Source organism: Setaria italica, chromosome V (genome assembly GCF_000263155.2).
Source record: "Setaria italica strain Yugu1 chromosome V, Setaria_italica_v2.0, whole genome shotgun sequence".
Lineage (NCBI taxonomy): Eukaryota > Viridiplantae > Streptophyta > Magnoliopsida > Poales > Poaceae > Setaria > Setaria italica.
In genome coordinates this window covers 36,676,348-36,702,366 of record NC_028454.1, presented here as the reverse complement: position 1 = coordinate 36,702,366, position 26,019 = coordinate 36,676,348, and the positions used below count along the sequence as shown (strand labels likewise).

General features: G+C 45.6%; 2 protein-coding genes across 2 annotated transcripts; both read left to right on the top strand.

Moving 5' to 3' along the window:
• The first annotated feature begins 8,535 nt into the window (after nucleotides 1-8,535).
• On the top strand, nucleotides 8,536-12,274 carry LOC101767759 (carotenoid cleavage dioxygenase 8 homolog B, chloroplastic). Its single transcript, XM_012846216.2, has 4 exons — nucleotides 8,536-9,025; nucleotides 10,337-11,274; nucleotides 11,394-11,686; nucleotides 11,784-12,274. The coding sequence occupies exons 1-4, from the start codon at nucleotides 8,678-8,680 to the stop codon at nucleotides 11,936-11,938; spliced, it is 1,734 nt and encodes a 577-aa protein (XP_012701670.1). The 5' UTR covers nucleotides 8,536-8,677; the 3' UTR covers nucleotides 11,939-12,274.
• Nucleotides 12,275-22,702: 10,428 nt separating this feature from the next.
• On the top strand, nucleotides 22,703-25,628 carry LOC101767361 (carotenoid cleavage dioxygenase 8 homolog A, chloroplastic). The gene is made up of 5 exons (XM_022827174.1): nucleotides 22,703-22,997; nucleotides 23,070-23,860; nucleotides 23,962-24,155; nucleotides 24,683-24,975; nucleotides 25,103-25,628. The coding sequence occupies exons 1-5, from the start codon at nucleotides 22,928-22,930 to the stop codon at nucleotides 25,267-25,269; spliced, it is 1,515 nt and encodes a 504-aa protein (XP_022682909.1). The 5' UTR covers nucleotides 22,703-22,927; the 3' UTR covers nucleotides 25,270-25,628.
• Nucleotides 25,629-26,019: the final 391 nt, after the last annotated feature.

Below are 26,019 nucleotides of genomic sequence, written 5' to 3'. Positions count from 1 at the left end.
TGTAAAGTCATATATAGAGTAATTGGTGACGAAAGACTATCACAACCGGGTAAAGGTTACAATATATCCATACGAGTATTGTGTTAGAATATTATTAGTAAATGAAAGAGGACAAAGATAATTAATTAGGGTTATCTAGGAGTCAGAATTTATTTAAAAACTTCTAATACCGTCTTTTAAAATCACTCGTTTGTGTTGGGGCATAGGTTGTGTACAAGCATAAGTTACATTTCATTTCAAAAAAAAAATCAAACATATATATTTACCACAACGATTCAAATGATAAGTATGTTTAATGTATAAAAACTATACAACTGAATTCATATTTTAAATGTTCTGTAGTATATTGGAAAACAATGGTGAAAATATTGATTAATACTCCATCCATCCCATAAAAAGTGCAATTAATTTAGAAAGTCTCAGAAAGATTAGTATTGAAAAAATTAGCTGCCAAGAGGGCAATGCTAATTTACAGTCGCCCGTTAGCAAGGCTTCGTCCGGTCGATTTCTAACATGCTGTTGGGACTCAGAACCAGGCCAATCATGCCCCGCATACCTCCTCCAACTTTCCATTCTCTTTTGCAAAACAAAAAAAATTATATAACAAAAAATATAAAAATTTGTATGGATAAATTTTGTTTAAAAGTTTAGAAAATAAAGTTCGCACAAAAATTCGACAAAAGATTTTTGAAACGAAAATGTTCAAAAAAATGGCAAACATAAAGTTGAAACAAAAACTTTAAAGAAAAATTAGGAACAAAAATTTTGGAGAAAAAATTGGGAAAAAACATTGGACAAAAAAATTGAAACGAAAATGTTCGAAAAAACTGAGAAACAGAAAGTTAAAACAAAAATTTTGAAGAAAAATTAGGAACAAAAATTGTGGAGAAAAAAATTGGGAAACAAACATTTGGAACTAGCACATCTAAAAAGGTTGAACAAAATCTAAAAAAAATCAGAAGCAAAAAATAGGACAAAAATTCAAAAAGCAAACAGAGAAAAAAAATCCGAACAAAAATTTGTGCTGCCTGGATCCGACAGCCACACGGGCGGTCACCAACCGTCATCTTCTCGCGGGCTGATGCGCTGCCGCTCGCCGCTCCCGAGTCTCCGTGCCGCAGCTCGCCGCAATTCGAGGTCTCCGTGGTCTCTAGCGCCACTCCCCCAAGGGCTCCGCACCCTTCCCGCTGCTTGGAACCGAGGTCGCCGGTGCTGGATTCACCGCCCGATGCCGCACCACGCTGAGTCTCCATCTCGCCGCGCATCGCCGGGGCACCTCACGGAAGACGAGAAGAGAGAAGAGGAAAAAACGAGAGAACTACGGAAGAGATAAGGGCCTATTTGGTTGCCTGGAGGAGTCTAGCCTGGCTCGCACTAGCCAGCCACGCTCCCCAGAGCCAGGCCCAATGCATGCAGGAGCATGGTGTTTGGTTGCCTGTTCGCACGAGCCAGGCTCTCCCGAGAACCTGTTTGGTTGCTCGTATGAGGACGAGTTGCATGAGATGAAAATATATAAATAATCATAATAATGACATTTATTACGGAAACTATTATCTTATAGCCCATAATTTATCTCATTACTCCTTAATATTAATCGAAATATGTTAATATCATTTAATATGTGCTAATAATACATTAATAACATTATTAGATGGCTAATTACCTGCACCACGTGAGCCTGGCCCCGCAGAAACGGCCGATTTCTGCGTTCCTCCAGAGCCTGGCTGCGGGGTTTCTCGCACGCGCGGAGCCTGATCGAGCAGATACGCAAACCAAACAAACGTATATTCTCGCACCGGCAAAACCTAGCTGAGGGCTGATGCAGGCAACCAAACGCGCCCTGATACAGGTGCACCAGAGTAAATGGGTGATACAGATGCATGGCCCCACCACTAGTGAATGTGTCGAGATCGAGCGCTGACTCCAAAAGCTCCGGTTGTCTGTATACTCAGCTTCGCGCCGCCAGGATAGTTAGTTGATATTTTCAATGCACTATTTATGGGATATTTTGTGGGATAAATTTTGAACCTAGAGTTGCACTATTTATGCAATGGAGCCTAGACAAACACAAAGTACACTTATATCCTCCACAAATCAAATGAAAAGTACTTCCTGAAGTTGGCATTTGATTGTTTGCCTCCGCACCATGTTTAGAAAAAAAAACTAATTAAAGGGAGTCATAAAGAACAAAAGCATAGTGCTTATTGTTGTGCAATAGTAGTACACGTGCGACCGACTTCCCTTTGCTGAATACAAAAGCAAGTGTTTATAGAAAGACTATGCTTGATTAATTGAATTAACATATACCATCCCCGGCCTCGTTGACCTGATACCACCACCATCACGTCCGTCCAAAAATTCAGAGTGGTAACTTGTCGTGTTAGAAACTGGGAAACTTCTGTTCTTGGCACTGTGCATGCACCATTGGAAGCTAGCTAGCTTTTGCCCCTATACATCATCATGTACGGGTAAGAACTGCCACTTACAAGAAACATATGCATATGGTGCTTAGTAAGAGGAGGACAAGTTGTAGCAGTGTGTTTTATTTCTTTTGTCGAGTCAAAAAGAAAAGCAGAGAGCGGCCTGATCGAATATACTAAATTGTTCGGCAACCTGCTCCGACCATCGTTAGTTGTTGGATTAGTTTTTAGTCATCAGCAACGTCCACCGTCCAAACTGAATCTGGCGGCTCTTTGCATAGATTGCAATGTGTCACTCGGGGAAACGACCTCCCATGCATCAGCATCACGATCGACCGTTTCTCTGGTGTTCAGAACAAAGCAAAAGGGAGGAGAAAATTTATACCAAATCATACATGACGCGCGCTTTTCCCCCCTCCACTTTGTCTATTTCTGATTTGCCTATAGATCGAGTGAGCAATAATACATCAATATTTTATGGGTTCCCGAGAGATCTCATTGGATTCTCCCGATGCGCACAACAAATGATCATTGCGAGGAGAAGTGGCCGCAGCAAATTTCAAGAAAACAAAACAAGTGGCCGGAACCGGGGGGAAAAGCGACGGGTTTCGCGATCCGGCGGGCGATCGACCGGTCGCCGATCGAGCAGGGATTATGAACAGCATGATTGCTGTGGTCGACGAAACGAAACCATGGCAAAAGCGGCCTCGCTTTTCCCCACCTATTGGGGGCTCATCAGCTAGCTTAGCTCCTCCCACTTTGGGCGGTAAGGAATCCATATCCTCGAGTAGATTCCCTTTAGTTTCAAAAGCAAATTCTAGTAGTATTCTATTAAACCAGGGGCCTGAGTTGTGAGTGTGTTTGTTGGCGTTGATGCTGTGGGTGTACCGTCGTGAGAGAATACAGATGGGGCTGTCCTATCTCTCTTAGAGGATGGGTTGTACAGTAGCAACTTAGAATTGGCTTTTGAAATTAAAGGGAATCTACTCTGGCGTTTTTTTCTTCAAGAACGTGTTGTCGCATCAACCACGAAACCCTTAGGCTGAAGGTCTCAAGAAACTTGCAATTTCGCCTTAAATTAGTGCCTCACTGATTCATTTTGATTCGGCCTATGTTCCACAGGCTACAGGTATATGTATTATCTACTCCATTCGTTTCAAATTATAGGTTATTTTAACTTTTCTAGATTTATAGATATTATTATGCATCTAGACATATACTATATATATCTAAGTGCGCAGAACCTACAATTTGGAACCGAGGCTTCCCCACGGATCGATAGACCTGCAGGCTATTAGTTACCTCGTTAGGCATTTAACAATTACAACTGTCCATACTCTGTCTAATCCTGTTCATGCCCAGCCAAAGCACGCATGAATATACGCAGAAGAACCAAGGCTAGAAGACTACACGATTTACAACATTAGTACATGCTTGCATGCGCATGTGCACGCATCACGGGTGTTTTTTCTTACTATAAGCACTAGGTACTCGATAACGTAGGCTCATGACGCAAATCAGTACAATGCATGCATGATGAGACGGCAAGCAGAGGTACGGTAAGAATTAGGATCACGAGTTTATCATGCATGCATGTATTGCTTATGATCACACGTCGATCGAAGTGAGTCAAATTTAGATGGAAGACTTTTTGCAATTTAGCCCTTCATGTAAAACTTTTTTACATTTGAACCCTGACAGTTTGAATTGCAAAAAAGACCCTATCTGCAGCGTTAAATCCCGTGGCGCCAAGTACACATCTCGGCGCCGTACACTTTGGCGTTGTATATTTACATGCTGGCGTGGCGCCTGCGTGGTAGGACACGGCGCCAAAGCACATGGCGCCAAAGCACGTCGCGTTATGCGTGGTTTGTTGCTAGCTAGTTGGCCGAAGTGAAAAAAATGCATTCTACTTAGCCTTCTCTTTACTTCAAATTAAATTAGCAAACGACTCTCAAATTTATTTAAAGTTGACAGGATTGAAGAATAAGATGTGCATGTTCCATTTTGCTGGCACGCATACCGATAAGCTTTACCGATACTAAGTCATTCAGTTTCAAATATGGCATCTGATAATTCAAAGGCTAAGTAGATGAATGCATCTCGTGCACTTTGGGTGACTAGCTAGCACTAGCAGCAACCACGCATCAACTGGAGTGATACATATATGGTAAAACTTGAGTACGAATCAGTCTGCCTAGCCCCTAACGAATTTCCAGTAAAGACCAAGATCACACTAATGCTTGGATTAATTTGCACTAAGTCATCTGCTTCAAGCTTAACTGCCTATACTACTAGAACACAGCAACTGCATGCATTAGTGCATTACCACGTATTTTCACCAAGCTTCTTGTCGTTGGCTCGTTACTTCATATTAGCATTCAGCATGACAGCATGCTATGCATGTGACGAATCTAGGGCCTCTCCTTTGGAATTCTGGCTTGGCCAAAAGAGAATGATCCTAGCGTCTTGACTAAGGTGAAGTGACGCATAGCCATTTTTGAAAATGAATAAATTGTATACCACGATATATGTTGGTGCCCAAATGTTCAAAATGGAATATACACACACATCGTACAACACCTGTATCAAGTTTGGAGAAAGTTGAAGTTCATTATATATTTAAAACAAGAAGTAAAAAGAGGTTATACAACATGTGTTTTTATCCTCACAGCAGCACCTGGTCTCCAGGAAATGCCATGGCGCCATATCAATTAATGTTGTACTGTAAATATCGCCACATAGGTGGCAGCGTGGCCAACGACAGCGCTAATTGACACGGCGCCGTACCGTGTATCTACAGCGCCAATTGACACGGCGCCATACAAAGGGTTCATTTTCGAAAATCTTTTCGTTTGGGTCCATATGTAAAATACTTATGAAAAACACAGCTAAAATGCAAAAAAATACACATTTAGATGTATATGGCAGATGATGCCAATTCAGCATCTAGCATCGATGTGCACCTAGTTGTTCCAGCATCTCCATACACGTGGTATATCAACTTCCACCATTTTAGTTTTTTTCCTTATACTTATGGAGTACGAATTATATGAATTGTAATATAACGATGTAAAAGTTAAATCAATAGTTCAACTTTTTCCTACATCTCGCTAACGGAGAAGAGAACAATTTCTCCCTCAGAAGCACCGTAAGGCCATTCTCAATAAGGGGTTTCATATTTATGTTTCCAAAATGCCACATAAACAAGATAACATTTAATTTATAATTAAAATAGCTTCATACAAGTTAAGAAAAATATCAAATTAACTAAGGAAATGAGTGCTTTTAAAAATAATGCAATGAGATGTCACTTTGAATCTTAGGAAAATGAGTCTGACTGTTGAACTTACACCTTTCTGCTAGAGTGCTACTTGTACTATTGCCAACTCTAATTTCCAGAAAATTCATTCTATTCAACGAATTGATCTGTTCAGCTGACTATGCGTTCTTATGCAGCGTAAAGTTTTTTTTAATAACATCGCCATGCAAATTTGTCCCCCCAAAGAATGGTACCTTTCTAGGCTCTAGTGATATTCTATGCTCCCCACTTAATATGTAAGGGACTCAGGGTCCCCAGTTAACTATTGTTCCAGTTGATCCAGTACATTAACCTTGGAAAAAAATTCCTTTAAATAATATATAGACATATATACCACTTTGCAAGTTTTGGAGGAAGCTCCCAATCATATTTGGACAGGCCGGCACTTTCACTTCACCAAGAAAGAGAGCTCTCTAGCTGTTTGTGGTTTCTTTGACGTGACTGTTGAAAACTAGCAGCAAGGCTAGTATTTTATTAAGGGAGGTGCTAAATAATTATCATTTGTTTTCATTTATTTATTACCAAAAAGCCATGTACAGATTAATTTGCTATCTTTAAATCAAACACAAAAACACTGAATATCAATTGTGATCAACCTAAGCTGCTTAGAATTCAATTTGCTAGATAAATATGCTTATTCATTTATTTTTTTGGTCCATCCCTTTAATATATAAGTTTAGCCTGACAAGTTATCAACTACAGTAATGACGACTATTTCGTTTTTTTTGTAAACTTGAATAATATATATGTATATCCAGCAAAAATAAATCGATGCATATATGCAAGAAGTAAGATGAAGAATGATAGCCAGGACGACCCTGATAATTAGTGAAAGTTTAGCATTTGTTGGGCAACTTGGCCATGATCAGAAACATGATGTTGATGCCCACGCAGGAATCAGTATATTCCCTTGGCCTTTCTCACTTTTTTCTGCAGCTGGCATCACATACGTTGGTCAGAAGTTTGGCTTGCTTTGCTATTCAAAACTCCAAAGAATTCAGCACTATCCCTGTATAATACTCCAAAGCAGTGTATGGAATGGCAGTAGTGGGACACGTCACAAGCAATCAATCTCCTTTTAAACTATAATGCTCGATCTCATGAGAAAAAAAACACTTAAATCCGCATTCGCAAGAATCCTTCGAGTCGGATCAATTATATATTCCGTCATATTTTTCTTGATCTTTCGCTCCCCGCAAGTTTATTAGATTTGCCTTTTGCGCATGTCTTATAACAATCTATTTGTGTCATGATTTATTGATGCAGAAAACATATATTTCTGCAAACTAATTAAGTGTAGGTATATTCTGGTGAAACCTATTTATTATTCATGTTCGTTTCATACATACTCTTGGCACGTGTACGTGCTTGTATAATATTACTACATTTTTTCTAAGAATTAACAAAACTATTCTTTTAGTCATAGATGGTGTGCCCATCGACGATGAGACGCGTGTGGTAACTTCGTCAATTTCAAAATCTACTGATCCAATCTCTTAGAGGTGCTCATAGAACAATAATGGAGATGCAGAGAAAGTGTCGAGATGACGAAGAAGGCTTGCTGGGGCACTTTGTTATGATAAAGGTGCGCTATAGGCCACAGTCGATATGGATCTATGAAAAATCCATTGGCTAAGAAATGATATTAACGGACAACCCAACACATATCAGGCACTTGCCAGCTAGTTGTCATTCTTTTTTTTAAATATAGTACAAACGTAGATTCATATACATGCACACTCACCTTTACGGATACACGTACGCACCCCTACCTCTATGACTACTTTCGAGAGACTGAGCTAATGTATCTTAAGATTGACGAAGTCATCACAGGCGCCTCGTTGTCAACAGGCATGTCATGTACCACTGAAAGAATGACGTGGTTAAATCCTGAAATAAATTTAGAAAAATGCAAGCACTACCAGCTGCCATGAGTCGAGGACTCGAATCCAAATGAGTAGGTTTCACCGTAAGAAATCTTTCGAACCGATACAAATAGTTACTGCAGTGTTAGCTATATCGTTTCATCTCATAGCTAGCTGTGTCAACTTATAAATTAAATCTAGACATACCTACAAAGCTCTCCTTTTCCTCGGTTCCCATTTCCGGTGGATTATCGAGCCGCTATCGCGCGCTTTGTCTACAACGAACCGTTAAAAACTTCGTAAAACCAGCCAAGGACGACTGCTCTTGGCGTGAGATCGATGCCAATCTTCCCAAACGTCAACAATAACCTCTGTCGTCTGGACCGATGGATCAGTGGATTAACCCATCTCGGCACGTAACTGGTAACACCGTGCACTCCGACAGCTGCATGCGCCATGTAGTGTAGCCCAAATCGGCGGTTTTCCCTCGTCACCGCCGGCCCCGACCGCGACACTCACTCGCCCTACACGCACGAAAGACGAAACTGCGTCCTGCGCACTCACCCTGCTGCTTATCTTGCGTCGCGAGGCGACGACCCGCGCGCGCCGGTGACAAGGACGCGCTCGCGCGCGCGCGCAGTGGTCGTCGGGCGACGTAATGCACGTGCGACCCCTGACCCCTTGGTCGCTGCTGCCTGGGCTGCTGGATCCATCGGTTCGCCCCCACCAACCGGAGCAAGCACAGACCAGGAGGGCACAGCGACAGCCAGCAACGTGACAACGGAGTCCAAACAAGGGCGCCCGGCCTTTTGCTCCGAGAATTTCCACAGGGAAAGATTCCACCACGTCGCCTCCTCCTCCTCCTCCTCCTCGTCCGGCTATATATATGGCCTTCACGAGTACGAACCCGTCCCCAAACCAAACCAAATCTTAGCAGTACAACACGCCACGCTCATCAGCTAGTAGCTCCGTGCTCTAGCTACTGGCTAGCTACCACTCCGTGTCCTCCAGGTAGCTCCAAAGCCTGGCACTACTACAGACTTTGCTACCCTAGACTGAGCACTCTCGCAATGTCTCCTACGATGCCCTCGTCGCTCTGTGTGTTCGCGGCGATGTCCGGCGCTGCCGCCGGGCGGCCTGGCAGTGGCGCGGCGGTGCCTGGCCGTCTGGCCACCAGCCAGGGAGCCAAGGGCAAGCGGGCCGTGGCGCAGCCTCTCGCGGCTAGCGTCGTGACGGAGACGCCGACGCCGGCCATAGCCCCGGCGGCCCCGCCGCCGCCAGCTCGGCCCGTGGTCGACGCCCCACCGCGACGCCGTGGGGGACGCGGCGGCGGCGGCGAGCACGCGGCGTGGAAGAGCGTCCGGCAGGAGAGGTGGGAGGGGGCCCTCGAGGTGGAAGGCGAGCTGCCGCTCTGGCTGGTGGGTACCCACTTAGCCACTTCATTCGTTTGTTTTAACTACTACTAAATTGCATAGCACCATCGCCATGCCATGCATGCTGTCTTTGATCTGGCTTTTGATTTTGGAAAAAAAGGGTGATCTGGCTTTTGTGCTCTAACTAGCTCCTTTTCATGATTCTTGAACCGACCGTAACCTCTACATTTTTATAACATTTTTCGAGTGTTCTAAGCCAAGGTTAGCCATGCTTTTTTCCTTGGCGAGAATCTGAATCTTTTCCGTTACTTTGATTCCAAGACTGCCCACTCCATGTACCTACAGAATGACACTTTTTTTCAGATCATCTCCAATATATATAGGCAAAGGCAAGCATATCTTCCTCTACTAAGAAAAGAATGAAGAACATAAAAAAGAGGGAGTCGGCATAAGTACTTTTAGACCAGCAGCTCATATACTACTACTGTGGAACAAAATCTTTTGAATTAACCTAACCATTTTCATCGTACAAGCATCTGGCTAGCTAATTAGTGCAGGCAGCACCAAAGTTTATTTTGCACACAGATCACGGTAAACTAAAGCACATGTGTTGAGCCAAAAAGCTAGGGTGTTTTTGGGCCAGCGGTTGGACACGTACGCACGGACACGTAGGAATAGCTATAGTAATGTCATTTTTCATTGGATCAGCAGTTGGAGAAGCACTTACCCGCAGATCCATTAGCTGCGATCATATCAACGAACGCGAGGGCGACACTGACTTACCCTAGGCGAGGCCTATCGAAAAGGAGATAGATCGGTGGCATCTCGGCACTCACGATGCTTGCGGGAAACACGACATATATACCAAGATTCTCTGTTGTTTTTACTCATGGCAGCGGCGACAATGGCGTCGCTGTCTTGTGATGATCATTGCAGTTTTGTTGCTCCCCCCTGCGACTTTGAGAAAAAGGCTGCGTCCACAACCTGGTTGCTGTCCCCTAACCACAACTCCACGAGTTGATGAGAGCACACCACTGCTCCTCCCAATTTGATTCTCTTCCCTACAACTCCATTTGACTCTACGCGCGTGTGCTATTCTGAAAGTGACCTGCAGAAATGAAAGCCGGTGTACGTACGTGCAATATAATACGGTTCGTTGCAGATCACATATTCGCTAAGATGCTCACTGAGCTGTGATTATTGTACTGATGGTCGGTCTAATTGTTCAATAACGACCATGCGACCCTCTATGATGAGCTCATGATGTTGAGAGTAACTTATCTTGTTGTTGGTAAACATCGATGGATTTTCTGCGCCCAGCTAATGAACGGAAACCTATACGCAACCTGCTTGCAGGACGGCACGTACCTGAGGAACGGCCCGGGGCTGTGGAACCTCGGCGACTACGGCTTCCGGCACCTGTTCGACGGCTACGCCACCCTTGTCCGCGTCTCGCTCCGCAACGGGCGCGCGGTGGGCGCGCACCGCCAGATCGAGTCGGAGGCGTACAAGGCGGCGCGCGCGCACGGCAAGGTGTGCTACCGCGAGTTCTCCGAGGTGCCCAAGCCGGACGGCTTCCTCTCCTACGTGGGCCAGCTCGCCAGCCTCTTCTCGGGCTCCTCGCTCACCGACAACTCCAACACGGGCGTCGTCAGGCTCGGCGACGGCCGCGTGCTCTGCCTGACGGAGACCATCAAGGGCTCCATCGTCATCGACCCGGACACGCTCGACACCCTCGGCAAGTTCGAGTACACGGACAACCAGGGGGGCCTGATCCACTCGGCGCACCCGATCGTGACCGACACCGAGTTCTGGACGCTGATCCCGGACCTGATACGACCGGGCTACTCGGTCGTGCGGATGGACGCCGGGACCAACGAGCGGCGGTTCGTGGGCAGGGTGGACTGCCGCGGGGGCCCGGCGCCCGGGTGGGTGCACTCGTTCCCCATCACCGAGCACTACGTGGTGGTGCCGGAGATGCCGCTCCGGTACTGCGCCAAGAACCTGCTCCGCGCGGAGCCCACGCCGCTGTACAAGTTCGAGTGGCACCTCGAGTCGGGGAGCTACATGCACGTCATGTGCAAGGCCAGCGGGAGGGTCGTGGCCAGCGTGGAGGTGCCGCCGTTCGTGACGTTCCACTTCATCAACGCGTACGAGGAGACGGACGCGGAAGGGCGTGTGACGGCCATCATCGCTGACTGCTGCGAGCACAACGCGAACACCTCCATCCTCGATAAGCTCCGCCTCCAGAACCTCCGATCCTCCGCTGGCCAGGACGTCCTCCCCGACGCCAGGTTAGCCTATACAACTGCTGCTACTTGGTTGTTTTAGATTGCATTTCTCATGATCGTCGGCGCGATGATGTATCACATGGGCTGACCGTGTCTCTGATGGGTTGTGTTCGGAACGACAGAGTGGGCCGGTTCAGGATACCTCTGGACGGGAGCCCGTTCGGCGAGCTGGAGTCGGCGCTGGACCCCGACGAGCACGGCCGCGGGATGGACATGTGCAGCATCAACCCGGCCCACGTCGGCAAGGAGTACCGGTACGCTTACGCCTGCGGCGCCCGCCGGCCGTGCAACTTCCCCAACACCCTCACCAAGATCGACCTGGTGGAGAAGACGGCCAAGAACTGGTACGAGGAGGGCGCCGTGCCGTCCGAGCCCTTCTTCGTGCCACGTCCCGGCGCCGTGGAGGAGGACGACGGTTAGTAGTGTTCTTGAGCTCGCACAACAATGCATCCGTCTGCGCGTTCCAACTCGCTACCGTGCCTGTGGCTAACATGTCTGGAAAACTTTGGCAGGGGTGGCGATATCGATGGTGAGCTCCAGGGACGGATCGGCCTACGCGCTGGTGCTGGACGCCAAGACGTTCCAGGAGGTCGCGAGGGCCAAGTTCCCGCACGCGATGCCCTACGGCTTGCACTGCTGCTGGGTGCCCCGGAACACGAACGCGTAGGTGGATCGACTCTGCTGGTTGCACCAAGCTCAGCGCACCGACGACTCGATCGCCGGACGTGGACGTAGATACAGAAAGATGGCGGGTTCAATTGCTGGCCTCCTCCGAACGAGGGGAAAACTATACACGTTCTAGTGATGTATAGGCACACGTCATATACGTGAAAAGTACAGGGGAATTGTACGTAGACGTAGCCCTTCCCACCTCGATGTCGTTGCAGTAGTGCACGCGTGTAATGTGTACATAGCTCTCCATCCGGTGATCGAGCTCATAGTGCTGTTCATTATGTAGGTTCCTTAATTAATTAGTAGTGTAGTTATACTCCTTGTTCCAATATATCCTTTTCCGGAATTAGCAAGATTGCGAGAGCCTAATGTGATTTAACGTTTCTCAGTCCTCTTTCAGACATACCAAGTCCTCCATGTCGAACCCCTCGTGAATCTACACCCACCACTCCCATCTGGCACACAGGTGATGCATCCCGTTCTCCTGGGGCATGATTGGTTTAAGGACCGGCGGATTCCATAGATGCTAGCTCCAGCTTGCCAGGTTCATAGATGCTAGCTCCGGTTTGCCAGGTTCCTAGATGCAACAGAACTTATAGTCGGTGTTTGTATTGAGCCAGGTTAGCTTGAGAATATGATTGGTTGCCTACTCAGCTGCCTTTTCTCAGTCTTGTTTGGTTTGCCCTTGCTTATCTTCAGGGACTAAACTCCTCTTTAGTCAGGGACTAAAGTTTAGTCCCCCTCTGTTTGTTCTAGTGATTAAAGAGCATTAAATGAGTTGAACAATGACCAACTTGCCCCTAATCATTACTGCCCCTGCCTTTTTCCTTCTCTGCCTCCCCATGCAGGCACGCACAGGCACAACACATGCGCGAACGGCGGCGCGGGGGTACGGAGGCGGCGCAGGGGCAGGGTGGCGGCCCGGCGAGCGGTGGCGCAGGGGTAGGGCTGTGGTCCGATGAGCGACCGGCGGGGGCCGGCGACGGGGCGAGTGCCGGGGAGGGCGGGAGTGGCGGTGGGCAACCGGGGGTGACGGGGACCGGCGGCAAGGCGGGTGGCCAGGGGGTGGCGGGGCAGGTGCTGGGGCGGGCAGGAGCGGCCGGTCCGCCGGGAGCAGCAGGTGGGTGGCCGGGGGCAGCGGGGGCCTGCGGCGGGGTGGGGTGTAGGAGGGGGGGAGCTGGTCACGGACTGGCATCAATGAGGGGTACATGATGTCCAGGGTACCTTTTAGTCCCCATAAGCAACCTGTTGGGGACTAAAGGGCTAAACTTTATCAGTCACCCTGTTTGGCATTTTAGGGGGCATTTGGTTGTCTGCATCAGCCCTCAGCCAGGCTCTGCCGGTGCGAGAACACACGTTTGTTTGGTTTGCATATCTGCTCGGCCAGGCTCTGCGCGTGCAAGATTCCCCCCGCAGCCAGGCTCTGCTGGTGCGAGGAAATCGACCGTTTCTGCTAGGCTTGGCTCACATGGTGCGGCTAATTAGCCATCTAATGATGTTATTAATGCATTATTAGCACATATTAAATGATATTAACATATTTCGATTAATATTAAGGAGTAATAAGATAAACTAAGAGCTATAAGATAATAGTTTAACCGTAATAAATGTCATTACGATGATTATTTATATATTTTCATCTCATGCAACCCGTCCTCATACGAGCAACCAAACAGATTCTCGGGAGAGCTTGGCTCGTGCGAACAGACAACCAAACACCATGCTCCTGCATGCATTGGCCTGGCTCTGGGGAGCCTGGCTGGCTGTGCGAGCCAGGCTAGGCTCCTCCAGGCAACCAAACGGGCTCTTAGGGACTAAAAGGGACTAAACTTTAGTCCCTAAAGTTTAAGGGCAAACCATACAGGACCTCAATTTACACACACTTTCCAAGAACTTATCGCCGCAACACCAGATCCTTGGCTATGAGGAAATAAGCCTTTCCTTCGTACCTCAGGAGTCAGGCTCTAGGAGCCCTTTTGCACATGATAGGCTAGGCCAGCTACCAAGGCTAGGAAACCAAATCACCATGTCCTTGCATCGCGGGAGCCTCTCTGGCTGGGGCTGTATGCGGGCAACCAATCAGCCTCCTCTAACCAATGGTCAAAAGAATGCGGGTATAGTGTTTTCCTTGAAGGCTCGATTCTTCTTTCTAGGGTATGGTGTTGCCCTTTGAAGCGCATACTACCTTACTTCTAGAGAGATTGTACCAACCTTGCATTTTTATTGTACTTTTGCCGAGAGGGAAGAGGCAGAACATGCCAAGTACTCCCTCCTGAAATACATGTCATCCTATCATTTTTGGAACAGATTATTAGTAGATGAGAAAATGACTATACCCAAGAAGCTGTAGAATTGCACTTTCGTCAACGAGAGAGAAGAGCTAGCTAGAACTAGAAGGCAGTTATGTGAAGGTACTTATTTCTATATCTATACTATCTATAAGAAAGGAGACAATTGAAAACAATTCTCAGCCAAACTTAAATCCCCCCACCCCTCATAGAGGACCCACCTGGTAGGACAAGGTAGGGCGAAAAGGTTGGACGAAAGGTAGGAGGAAGAAAAAACTAGACGATAGAAAATGTTTCTACAGAAAACCGTCGTTTTTTCTTGCCCCGTGCGGCTTCTTACCCGCCTGGATACCCACCCCAATCCCACCCATGAATCACACTCGCGCTCCTCTCTTCCTTTCCTTCTTTGCATACCCTCCCCGTCCGCCACCCACTAATCACACCTCCCAGCGATTTCTCGTGCCCCATCTGCCGGCAACCTATCGAGGGGGGTACCCGAGGTAGTGTTTTGGTTAGTAGGGCTCGTTGAGATCAGGAACTTGAAGGTAAACACAGGCACACGATTTAGATAGGTTCAGGCCGCTAAATTGCGTAATACCCTATGTCCTGTGGGTTGGTTGGATTGAATTTATTTGGAGGGGGTCCCTGCCTCACCTTATATGGCCGGGGGCAGGGTTACAGGTCGGTTGGTTACAAGAATACTAGTCGGATACGACTAGAGGAGTTCTACTCTTATTACAACGAGTACTTTCCTAATCCTCGACTAGTTCATATTTTTCCATGTAGACTACACTGTCCTGTGCCATGGTCTCCATGTCAGATGTGTCTCGGTGTACAACCCCATATTTAGGATTATCCAAACCTTCTGGTGAGCCCATAGATATATGTACGACACCATCTCCCCTCCCAGGTCCCAGCCTTCCTCCCTATGCGCTCGATCCGCCGTGAGAAGCTGCAGTGGACGACAAGAGCGCAAGGCCTATCCCCGTCCACTCGCGAGATACACCGCCATCCTCCAGCACGACGTGCTTCCATCCTCCGCCGCGAGGGGTTCCCCGTCTGCCTGCCTCCCGGCCTTCGCAGCGCGCGCCCGCGCGTTGTGCCGCGACCGCACCCTGGACACTCCACCTCCGCTTCCCGCTACCATGCCGCGGCCGCTACCCGGATGAGGTTCATGACACCCTGTTCCATCTCCCCATCCCCTCCACTAAAGAAGACATGACGGCAACCCCTTCTACAGGCAGAGGCTACGTGGCGGCGGACGCGGCCTCATCTCCGAGTGGAGGAGACGCGGAGGTGGCGGCTCCATCCCTCTCAAGTATTTGCGCATCTCGGCTTGCCGGTTGCCGCTACTCTTGTGCCTTGCCTCGACAACGTTGTCATCCTCATCCTCATCCTCATCCTCATCGATCGCGCCCGGCTGAGCGAAGTGGAAGGTGCTGGGCAATGCGGCTGCGGTGGCCATGGGAGGCACAGACATCTAGCTATAGCAAGCCACTCTTGCGGATATGGCACCAGCGTTGGACCTCTAGTCATTCATACCACCCACCCATCACTATCGCATTCGAGATCCACTAGTGCCGCGGCGTATCCGCTAGGGACTGGAGCATCGTCGGCAAGAAGGGCTAGGTTGAAGTAAGTGGTGCTCCCCCCTCATTAATCCAACATGTTTGCTTTTAGTTTTATTGATCTGTTCATTCTTAACATAAGTGACCCACCACGATATGAATTGACACAAAAAATAGAATGATTGATGTTATAGTTGACACCTAGACTCAGATTAATTTAGTGTTTTGGCAGTCATTGATAAATCCTCACCGCCTCCGATGCCACAGACTTCACCGCCGTTGTCTCCTGCATCGTCATGATGCACTCGTGAGTGTGGCATTTCCTTCTTTTCTTGTGATTTTCCATCAGCTGCTAGCTTCCGCTTAAAGCCATTTGGATCATATCAAGGTGCTACCCTACTTCACCGAGGTCTGTGGGTACCACGGCCCCCAACTACATGATGGTGAGCGTTGACTACTTTGCATTTGTTAAAATTGTTATGCAAGCTTGGTATGATTCAATTAAATTGGGCTTCACCTAAGGTTGGGGTGTTGTTCAGTTTATTTTCTTCTTTTCGATCAGTGAGCTAGCTAATAATTGATAATATTATGAGCTCGCAAAAGTTATTGTGTTTTTTATGAGCTGAAGACCATGGGAGATCATGTTCCTGAGTTTCTTTTATTTCTTTCTGAGGTGCTTCATTGAATTTGGTACTTTGCTGGACCAGGATGGTGGGCGGGCCGCTGGAGCAAGCTAGAGGAGCAACACCTGAAGAAGCAGTTAGAGGTAATTAACTAACCAATTACTGTAGGGTATGATGCTGCCATGCTGGATACATTGATAGTTCAGTGTTTTCAGTTTAGTGATTCGATACAGGCATTGGTCGGATCCTCTTCGGGTCATTGCGCAAATTGGGTTGGGCAGCAGCAGCATCAGTTCGGAAGGGGTGCATCTTGGTTTGTATAAAATTGGTGTGTGCCTGTAGGCTTATGTGAATTTGGTTCAGCAGTAGAAGTAGCATCATTTTTTAGTTCTAAGCAATGTACAAAATAGCGGGCTATGAGATTTAGCGTAGAGCTGTGCCTAACCGCTATAGCTCCACTATAGCCTGCTATAGCACCGCTATAGCCCGCTAATTAGTACAACACTGTTGTAGCGGCAGTTAGCATCAAACACTATAGTGCCGCTATAGCCCGCTATTTCGTACATTGGTTCTAAGTGAATTTAGTTGGTTACGCTACATCTTGGTTTGCTAACTCGAAATGTTTTTGAGGCAGAGAATGGGAGGAATATTGTCGAGGTGGAGATGACATGATCAAGACCATGAGCGAGGGGTAACTGTGGGAGAACAGGACTGGCTCCAAGTCCAAAAAGAATCAACACCTTCTTATTGTCATTGGAGTTTACGCTAGTTTTGGCTCCCGTCTCAAGAGAAACGAACGTCTTCTGCGACTTCTAGATGTTAGAGAGGTTTGCCACTCTTGTTCTTTTGGTTTCTTCAGCTTTTAGTGATAGAAATATTATTTCGCAGTAGAGAGTATTTGAAGAAATTCATTGTGATAGAAAACTACACTGATTTTAAGAGTTGAAGAGGCTACATAATGAGTTGATTGAATTTGCATGATAAACATGGAATAGAAAAAAATTGCATTATGATGTCTACTACCACCCTGCAAAGTATCAAATTAAAATTCAAGTTGTGTATGAACAAACAAAAAATATAAATTGCATTATGGGGTAAGTTAAATCAAATAGGTTCATTGTTCAGTTTAATGCTCTTAAGAATTGTACAGTTTTAGTTTAGCTCGTTTCTCGGGTGTCGTAGTTCTTGAATGATCTTTTGATGAATGATTAATTGAATCAGTTAGTGTTCTAATCACCTACTAGAAATGTAGGAGTATTTCACTGTAGATAAAAAAAATCAGTCTATTTATTTTCAGGCGTTTCCCGGGTGTCGTAGTTCTTGAATGATCTTTTGATGAATGATTAATTGAATCAGTTAGTGTTCTAATCACCTACTAGAAATGTAGGAGTATTTCACTGTAGATAAAAAAATCAGTCAATTTATTTTCAGGAATAGGAGAAGCAACAATGATGCATCAAAATGAAAATCAAGGATGGCTTGTGTTTGGAGAAACTAGTCTAGTCATAATCTTTGATGGCTAATAGACCTGCCTACACCATTCATCTAGAGGTGAGGATACCACATGCCTAGAGGTTAAACTGAAATAGAAATTAAAATGGCTAGCTTTAGTACATGTAAAGTATAATATTAAATATTTGTTTTCCAATATGAAGGATGCTTGTACAGAATATTGTGCCCTGCCACAGTCATGCCATCTCCAATATCTTTCTAAAAAAATATTCAGTTTTCCAAAACTTGTTGGACAATGGAGAGTTCCTCATGGAATATCTCAATTGCTCTCTGATTCTTCACATTTGTAGGCTTATGCTCTCTGTCACACAGAAATGCACAATTAGTGGAGCTTTATTATTTGTGGATTTATTAGAAGATAGTGTTGAAAATGTGTCTACTTGTTCTAGAATTAATGGAGCTTTTGATCAATTTATCTAGCCTATTTTCAAATTATTGAAGCGAAAATCCATATAAGTAATTAGTTTAGCACATATACATTTTCTTTCTTCAACAAATTTTCATGCAACAACAGTCTGTGCTGTGATTATGGATGGCAGACCATATTTTCTGAACATTCTTAACTGCTAATTACTGCAACTTTTTTTCTCTTAGCTTTGAAGATTTTTGTAGAGACTATAACTACAATTAAAGAAGGAGCAATTTTTTATCGAATCTTTGAACTTCAATATTGACCTCCCTATTTCTTCCACAACAAACAATGCTATTTGCTCACCTTTTGTGTATTTAACATGGTTGTATATTCTTCTTTAAGAGTAGTTCAATTTCACAACAATCCATGCATTGTTCACAATTATTTTGATTCAGGATTGGGGTATGTTGTAATACCTCCAATGGCTCTCTGAATCAATATTCACTCACAGAAGTCCAACAATAAAGAGCTTCTACCTGAATATGTCGAATTGCTCTCTGATTTTCATCTTGTCATGAAAATGGATATGAAACCTTTGAAACATCTAAAATAAATTCCATAAAGTTGTTTCCTTCTCATCTGATCATTGTTGTAAGATATTCCTAAGAGGGCGTGGTTAGATACTAATATGATACAGTTAATAATTTCCAATTTTTTAGTTGGCTAATTAGTATTGATTCCTTTGTATTCCCGCATGTATGTACGAAAATTATATTAATACATATTTTGCTACAGATTTTAATGACATATAAATCTTCATGCATTTTGTGCAGGTATTTCCTCCAGTTTGTTGGTTCCAAGAATTGGGCTAGGTTAGTCACTGCATCACACTCAGTAATCATAGTTTGTTTGCCTTTAAGATAAGAGGTATATCTGGTTAACAAAAATAAAAATATAGTATACTAAATGCAGCTGTGATGGATTAACAACGGTTTGTTTTTGTTGGTAGCATGGAAAATTAATGCACTTTGTTACCATTTTGAGATAGTTCCTTATACATCAATAGCAATCACATAATGTACTTTTCTTATCCTTTGTGTTGTTAATATAATAATTCCTTTCATTTCTGCAGACCCATACTTTTATGAGATATGTTCAGTTTTGTTGCCATGCTTTACTCCTTAATCCATAGTATGGAGTATGACATTCCAAAAGCAAGGAAGATACTCTGATATACATGGACCTATCAGGTTTTATTCCTTCTCAACGACAAGTTCCTTTTCAAAAGGTTGTAGGTTAACATTTTAGTTCGTAAGCTTCTTTGAATCCTCTTTTGTTTCTTTTTCTTGATGCCAGGCTCTACCCAATTCAACAACAATAAGAATGGTTGAAATATTATTATTTTTTATTTACTTATTAGGTGGCTGTTAGTGTTGTAACCATTAAAGGAGTGTTTTTCTATGTAAGCTATTTCTGCATGTTCCAGTCTTGTTTTTTTGAACATGAGAAGAAGCTTGTGACAGTGCAAACTTGACATTACACAACAGTATGACCTGTATGTGTTCTATGAGAAAGCCAAGCTCCAATCGTTCAAAAGAAAAGAAAAGAAAAGAAAGCCAAGCTCCATGTTGGAGTTAGAGGCTCGCACCAAGCCACCTGCCCTATAACACCCCTTAGTGTTAAGTCCCATCGGGATGCTTGCTGCTTGCTGGAATTAGGATGTTGATTTGATCTTATCACAATGTTAAAATTGAAGTATGATGTTATTTCTAGTGTCCAATTTAGTTTAGTCATCCAAAGGCCTAAGGTAGCTCTCTAGATGCAATTTCTTCTTGTATCATTTTTTTTGGGCTTGAACACGCAAGAGATAAGAGAAGGTTGTAATAGTTCTTTTTTTATCATTTTCACAATCAATAATTCTATTGGTTGTTCAACTATGCAATTCGAATTTATTTTATTTGAGTTAAATTATAAACTTTGTCCACTTGTTATGCCTTTTTAAATCTAGATGGTGGTTTCATATAGTAGGTTTCTGCATGAAGCATGATGAGAAAGTACACTACAACTTTAACCTGATGCATCATCTTTACCCTGGATTTTGTAGAATTTAGTCTTCTTTTAAAATAGCATTCATAAAATGATCAAGGAAATGGAAAAAGTTCACATTCTTTATAAAACTCCTTTTATAAATAATGTTTATAAATAAGAAGAGGTGTATCATATTCACCTTTTTATTCTGGGGGTAGATGAAGAAAGGTGCTTGAGAGAGGAATATAAAATTTTTTGAACAAGTAGTATTTTGTTTCCTAATTACTTTGTGATATACTTTGTCATCTGCATTTTCAAGGAACATTTATGATATTGATGGAAAGGTGGCGGACAAAGCACCAGGGAGTGGCTATCAGAAAGTGCAGATTTTTTTGTGGCTTTATTCGAGTTAAGGACTCAACATTCTATGATCATGGATCATAGGCATCTCCGCATCTGCAATCTATTTTAGGACATGGTGGTTAGGATTTAGAGGTGTGGAACCTCTTCACCTAGCTTTGCGAATGACATGGAAAGAGTAATTGTGTCAAAGTTTGGACATATCATTGTGTGCCTTTAAACTTCTCCGTAATTTGAATCTTGTGTGTACATAGATACCAAAATTTGTATTGTTTTATTCTTATGCTGTTCGGGCACATGCCTCTAATTTAAATGGAAATTTTTTAGGATCTGTTTGGTAGAGCTCCATCTGATTCTGATTCTCTATAGGAGCTGATTCTCTGAAAGAAATGATTCTGTGGTTGAAAGTGATTCTCTTTGACTCTCTAGCATGAACTCTTAAAATTAGTATGGAGAATCACTCAGGAGAAGCTACTTTTTTCAGCTCCCAGCCTCTAAGTTCATTTTAGAGAATCACTTCACCGAATCAGCAGGGAATCACTTCTATCTGAAAAACTGTTTGGCAGAGCTCCTAGTGGATTCAACAGAGAATCAGCTCTGGGAGCTCTACCAAATAGAGCCATTCAAAGTGTTGTGAGAAAAATATCAGAATATTACGTAGTGCTGCTGAAATTTAGGATGTTCTTAGGATTCTTGCTTACTAGAGTTTTAGAAATCACGTGCACTACATTTGAGGATCTGTATAAATCATATGTTAAGTTTAAAAAAGATACATGCAAAATGGTATGGATTAAGTTTTTGGATACTGCAGTTTCTGAATAAAAATTCTTGCTATCAAGTTTTTTTGAAAATATGTTCTCACCATATGTACATCTTTGCTAAAGATATAAAATTATTGTTTACTAGATATTTTATAAATATAAATTCTTGTTTAATGATTCCACTGGAGGTGGAGGTAGAGTTTCATTATGAATTGCTATATGTTATGATTTTTAATAATATAGTAAACATTCAATAAATGGTTGGGACCAGGTCTGTGCTGTGATGAGTCTTGTAATGGTTTAAGTGAAAGGATGCAAATAAGTATTATAGTTAATTATGATTATGATGGAATGTTGACATATCAATAAACATCTTGTTTGTAATTCTTTTTTATGTCACGTGCGTGTCGCATGTGCATTTCCACTTGTCCTTCGTAATAGTTCACATAATGCCGTCCATTATCTATCCATCAGCTTATGCACATTTTAGCTTCCTCAATGCCTAGCAGACGGCCCAGCTCCGGTTCTCAGCCCAAAACAAAGGCCACTTCGGGAAAAGAAGAGAGGAACGCAGCCGCCAAATGCATTTTTGGCGCGGAACGCAGTTTTGGCAGGGGATGTGTGCTCCTCCGGCCTCCGCTCCCGTTCGGCGCTAACCTTCCCTCAGCTCTTCGCTCGTGTTGACGGCGCGGCGAGCTTGTGCTTGACGATCGCTGGGGTGCCGGCAGCATGGCCATGATGCTATCTCAGAATCGCGCCTGCAGCAAGTCAATTGAGATCACCATCTATAATGGGTGCACAGCCGATTGAGATCACCATCGCTGGGGTGGCGGCAGCATGGCCGTGATGCTATGATTATTTTTTTTCTTTACTCTATCTTTTGAAATCCTGAATTATTATTGTTCTTCAATTGGGATTGAAGTTTTTCTAAATGTCATTCCGGTCTCAAAATAACCCAAAGTGTGTTTGTTCTGACGAGGTCTCTCCCTCTTGAGTGTTTGTTGGATTTTCATCGGAATCCGACGATACCAATGGTTCCGTTTTCATGAAGTCGCTACAAGGTGTGTTCCGGCGGGAGAACTGCACGTGGCGTGCTCGTGTGACAATCCGTTTTTTCGTCAACGCTCTCATTTATGAATCAAGGATGTCTATTGAAGTCTTGATCATATATACAGTAGCAACCAAATGGCCTACAAATTCACGTGAGCTCCCATGTGCAGCACATGGTCCTGCAGTCCGCAGAGCAGTGAGCAGTAGCGCAGCACAATCCGCACGCAACCGCAACACAACACAACAACGAAACAAGCATGGCGGGCTATCTCTCCACGCTGCGCGCTGCTCCTATGCCGTCCTTGTTCTCTTCCCAACACACCAGGCCCGGGCATATCAGCCTCAGCTCGGCGGTGGCACGCCGTAACCCCGCCCTCTCAGCGAAGACGACGGGCTCGTCGGCGGCGGAGGCCGCCGGAGACCGCGCCACGAAGCTCTCGGCATGGACGAGCGTCCGGCAAGAACGGTGGGAAGGCGACTTGGCCGTCGAAGGGCACCTCCCTCTTTGGCTGGTACAGTCCCTCTTCCCTACCTAGTTTCGTTCCTAATAAAACGCTCTGATTTCACTTGCTTGAGCTGAGCAGCATGCGATCGATCAACACGTCACATGAATGTGCTTCAGAACGGTACGTACCTGAGGAACGGGCCAGGGGTGTGGGAGGTAAGCGGCGACGGCGCGCTCGACCACCTCTTCGACGGGTACGCCATGCTCGTCAACGTCTCCTTCCGGCGAGGGCGCGCCACCGGCGCGCACCGCCAGCTGGAGTCGGACGCGTACAAGGCCGCCAAGGAGCACGGCCGCCCGCTCCTGCGCGAGTTCGGCCACTGCCCCAAGCCCGCAAACCTGCTGGATCGGCTGAGGAGCGTCGTCGGGCTCGTCAGCGGCAGGGCGCTTACGGACAACGCCAACGTCACCGTGCTACCGCTCGGGGACGGCAGGGTGATGTGCCTCACCGAGACCACCAGGGGCTCCTTCCTGATCAACCCGTACACGCTCGGCACGGTCGGGAGGTTTCGTTACGTGGACGTGTTGGGTGGCATGAACATGTTACAGTCCGGGCACCCGATCGTGACCGGCTCCGAGTTCTGGACGCTGCTCCCTGATCTTGTCCGGCCAGGCTACCTTCTCGTGAGGATGGCGGCCGGGAGCAACGAGAGGAAGGTGGTAGGGAGAGTGGGTTGCCGAGGAGGGCCGACGCCGGGGTGGGTGCACTCGTTCGCCGTCACGGAGAACTACGTCGTCGTGCCGGAGATGCCGCTCCGGTACTCGGCCAGCAGCATGATCAGGTCTGAGCCCGCACAGTTCTACCTCTTCGACTGGCTCCCAGCGTCCGGGAGCTATATGCACGTCGTACGCAAGTCGACCGGGAAGACGGTTAGTGCCAACGTCTTGATTTGCCAGAGTTCTCTTTATCTTTACTGTTAAACGTAATCTGCACGTGGCACGAACATGGATTTCTCTTGGTGTTCTTGTAGGTGGCTAGCGTCGAGGTGCCGCCTTTCATGGCAATCCACTTCATCAACGCGTATGAGGAGAACAGCGAGAACGGGCAGGCAGCCGCGGTCATCGTCGACTGCTGCGAGTACTACGCTGATCCTGCGATGCTTGACGCACTTGCTCTCCACAGGCTGAGATCGCCCACGAACAATAACGCCTTTCCTGATGGCAGGTACAGTTAGTACATACGCATCCCGGCCACCAATGACAGTGCGTCAGTTCGCCAGATAACTTGTTTGGATACGAGCTACTAAACTTTAGGAGTGTCACATTGGATGTTTGGATGCTAATTAGAAGGACTAAATATGAGCTAATTATAAAACTAATTGCAGTACCCCTATACTAATTCGCGAGACGAATCTATTAAGCCTAATTAATCCATCATTATCAAATGGTTACTGTAGCACCACATTGTCAAATCATGAACTAATTAGGCTTAATAGATTCGTCTCACGAATTAGACTCCATCTGTGCAATTGATTTTATAATTAGACTATATTTAATACTTCTAATTAGTATCCAAACATCCAACGTGACACGTACTAAGTTTAGGATGGTGTTGCCAAACACCCCCTAAACCGGGTCGCAAGCTTTGCCATCGTGCGATGTCAGCTGACGGTGTCAAAATCTGCAGCCACGAGCACTATCTGGATTCTGGAATGACAGGTGCTATAAGTGCTGCTATTGATGTCTGTGCAGGGTTGGCCGGTTCAGGATACCGCTGGACGGGAGGCCGTTCGGCGAGCTGGAGTCGGCGCTGGACCCCGACGAGCACGGCCGCGGGATGGACATGTGCAGCATCAACCCGGCCTACCTCGGCAAGGAGTACCGCTACGCCTACGGCTGCAGCGCGCGCCGGCCGTGCAACTTCCTTAACGCCCTGGCCAAGATCGACCTGGTCGAGAAGACAGTCAGGAACTGGCACGACGAGGATGCCGTGCCGTCGGAGCCCTTGTTCGTGGAACGGCCGGGAGCGACCAATGAAGATGATGGTCAGTTTATCTGAACACATCAGACAGTTTGTGTTCTTTTTTTATATAGCTATAAAATCAATCCTGTTGGCGGGCACTCCTCCCCCCGGACCCAGCTTAATTTTTGTGTGTGATTTGATCCGTGTAGGAGTTCTCATATCTATTGTGAGCGATGTCCATGGCGGTGGCTACGTGCTGGTGCTGGACGGGGAGACGTTTCAAGAAATTGCGCGGGTGAGGCTTCCGCACGGCCTGCCTTACGGCTTCCACGGATGCTGGATCCCTGGAAAGATCCGAAGGATGTCGTTACGTTGATCAGCTACTTGGCCGCTAGTACTTGAACTGCCATGGTGCAATTTAAGCGCAAATTTTCAGGAAAATAAGATGTCTGGACGTTTCTCACCTCACTCCCTTCAACCGTGGTCCCTCATCTCCGGCGATATACAACCTTGCCCGCTCCATCTCGTGCGACATTCAATCCGTTCTTCTCCATCTCCAACGACCTCAGGCTCCAGTAAGATTAGGATTACGATTAGGATTTTTGGTGCCTTCAAGCTGGGGCTTCAATGGATGATGGCTGGCTTGACCATAGTGGCAGAGACGCCACCGCTATGGAAGACAGGAATACTACTCATGTAAGGGGGTGTTTGGTTCTTTAGGAGGCTCTAAAATTCATGTCACATCGCATGTTTAGATACTAATTAGGAGTATTAAATATAGACTAATTACAAAACCAATTGCACAGATGGAGACTAATTTGCGAGACGAATCTATAAAGCCTATTTAGTCCATGATTTGACAATGTGATGCTACAGTAACCATTTGCTAATGATTGATTAATTAGGCTTAATAGATTCGTCTCGTGAATTAGCCTCCATCTGTGTAATTAGTTTTATAATTAGCTCATGTTTAGTCCTCATAATTAGCATCCGAATATTCGATGTGACATGAACTAGACTTTAGTCCATGGAACCAAACACCCCCTAAGGCTAGGATGGAGTACGAAAGATATCAACTAAACTCTATTATTTAAGTAAATAAACTAGCAACGCAATGATGAGTTTC